We start from the raw sequence: 1750 nt of genomic DNA, 5'->3' as shown, positions 1-1750 counted from the left end.
TGGTCACTCACCTGCCCCCCCACGGTCAGGTATCCCGTCTGTTTCATGATTTCCTGCAGCTTCTGATCGATCTCGATACTGGGGAGAGATCGACCAATCAGAGAATAGCACGAGAAAGATCGACCAATCAGAGAACAGCAATGGGAGAGATTGACCAATCAGAGAACAGCAACGGGGAGAGATCGACCAATCAGAGAACAGCAACGGAAGAGATCGACCAATCAGAGAACAGCAATGGGGACTGATCGGCCAATCAGAGAACGGCAATGGGAGAGACCGACCAATCAGAGAACAGCACGGGGAGAGATCGATCAATCAGAGAACGGCAATGGGAGAGATCGACCAATCAGAGAACAGCAACGGGAGAGATCGACCAATCAGAGAACAGCACGGAGAGAGATCAACCAATCAGAGAGCAGCAATGGGAGAGATCGACCAATCAGAGAACAGCAATGGGAGAAACCGACCAATCAGAGAGCAGCAATGGGAGAGATCGACCAATCAGAGAACAGCAATGGGAGAAACCGACCAATCAGAGAACAGCAACGGGAGAGATCGACCAATCAGAGAACAGTAATGGGAGAGAGCGACCAATCAGAGCAGGGCACGGGGTGAGCTCAGCCAATCAGATCAGGGTGATGGAAGAGCTCAGCCAATCAGAGCCTGGGATCCCCTTTGCCCAATCAGCACTCAGGGCCCTCCCCCAAAACCTCCGTCCAATCACAGCACGGGAAATCGCCCACGCCTCTGGCCAATCACAGCGCGTGACCCACGGCCAGCCAATCAGGGCTCAGGATCCCCTCAGACCTTTGGCCAATCAGGGCAAAGAACCCCCCAGATCTCCGCCCAATCAGGGCACAGAATCCCTCCAGCACATCTGGCCAATCAGGGCTCAGGATCCCCTCAAACTTTCAGCCAATCAGAGTTTACACCACACTCTTACAGCCAATCCCATTGCAGGATCCTCTGCCCAATCAGCACCCAGGGCCTTCCCCCGTTATCCAATCACCATCCAGGGCCCTCTACTTTCTGTCCAATCACCACCCAGGCCCACCCCGTATTACCCAATCACCAACCAGCTCCCTCCCACTCAGCCAATCAGCACTGGGGGCCTTCTCTTGTCAGCCAGTCAGCACCCAGGGCCCTCCTCACATCAGCCAATCAGCACCAAGGGCCCTCCTGGTTGGTCAATCAGCACCAAGGGCCTACCCCCCTCTGTCCAATCAGCACCCAAGGCCTTTCCCACCATCCAATCAACACGCAGGGCCCTCTCCCCATTATCCAATCACCACCCAGCTCCCTCTGGCTCAGCCAATCAGCACCCAGGGCCCTCCCCCCATTATCCAATCACCCTCCAGCTCCCTCCTGTCAGCCAATCAGCACCCAGGCCCTTCCCCCCGTTACCCAATCACGCCCCAGCTCCCTCCGGCTCAGCCAATCAGCATTGGGGGCCTTCCTGTGTCAGCCAATCAGCACCCAGGACCCTCCACCCCATTACCCAATCACCCCGTAGCTCCCTCCCCTCAGCCAATCAGCACCCAGGACCCTCTCCCCATTATCCAATCACCCTCCAGCTCCCTCTGGCTCAGCCAATCAGCACGCAGGACCCTCCCCCCGTTACCCAATCAGCCCGTAGCTCCCTCCTCTCAGCCAATCAGCACTCGGGGGCGTGTCCTCACCTCTCGAGGCTGCGGGGGTTGAGGAAGGGGGGCGGGGGCAGCCCCAACATCTGCCGGGGCCGGGGGGGCGC

The 1750-nt window shown here is 57.9% G+C and overlaps 1 protein-coding gene across 1 annotated transcript in view; it reads right to left on the bottom strand.

Moving 5' to 3' along the window:
- Positions 1-1750, bottom strand: part of LOC130587083 (dual specificity mitogen-activated protein kinase kinase 7-like) — a gene marked incomplete at its 3' end in the record, with an annotated part of 22941 nt that overhangs the window by 10657 nt on the left and 10534 nt on the right. The window contains exons 2-3 of the mRNA XM_057388037.1: positions 1680-1750; positions 12-78 (exon numbers count right to left, since the gene is read on the bottom strand). Of these exons, the coding sequence (XP_057244020.1) occupies positions 12-78; positions 1680-1750 (138 nt within the window). The remainder of the gene's footprint in view (positions 1-11; positions 79-1679) is intronic.

This window comes from Malurus melanocephalus, unplaced genomic scaffold, assembly GCF_030028575.1.
Source record: "Malurus melanocephalus ecotype Western Australia unplaced genomic scaffold, MMel_1.1 scaffold_1512, whole genome shotgun sequence".
NCBI classification, from domain to species: Eukaryota; Metazoa; Chordata; class Aves; order Passeriformes; family Maluridae; genus Malurus; species Malurus melanocephalus.
This window is presented reverse-complemented; position numbering and strand designations above follow the sequence as displayed.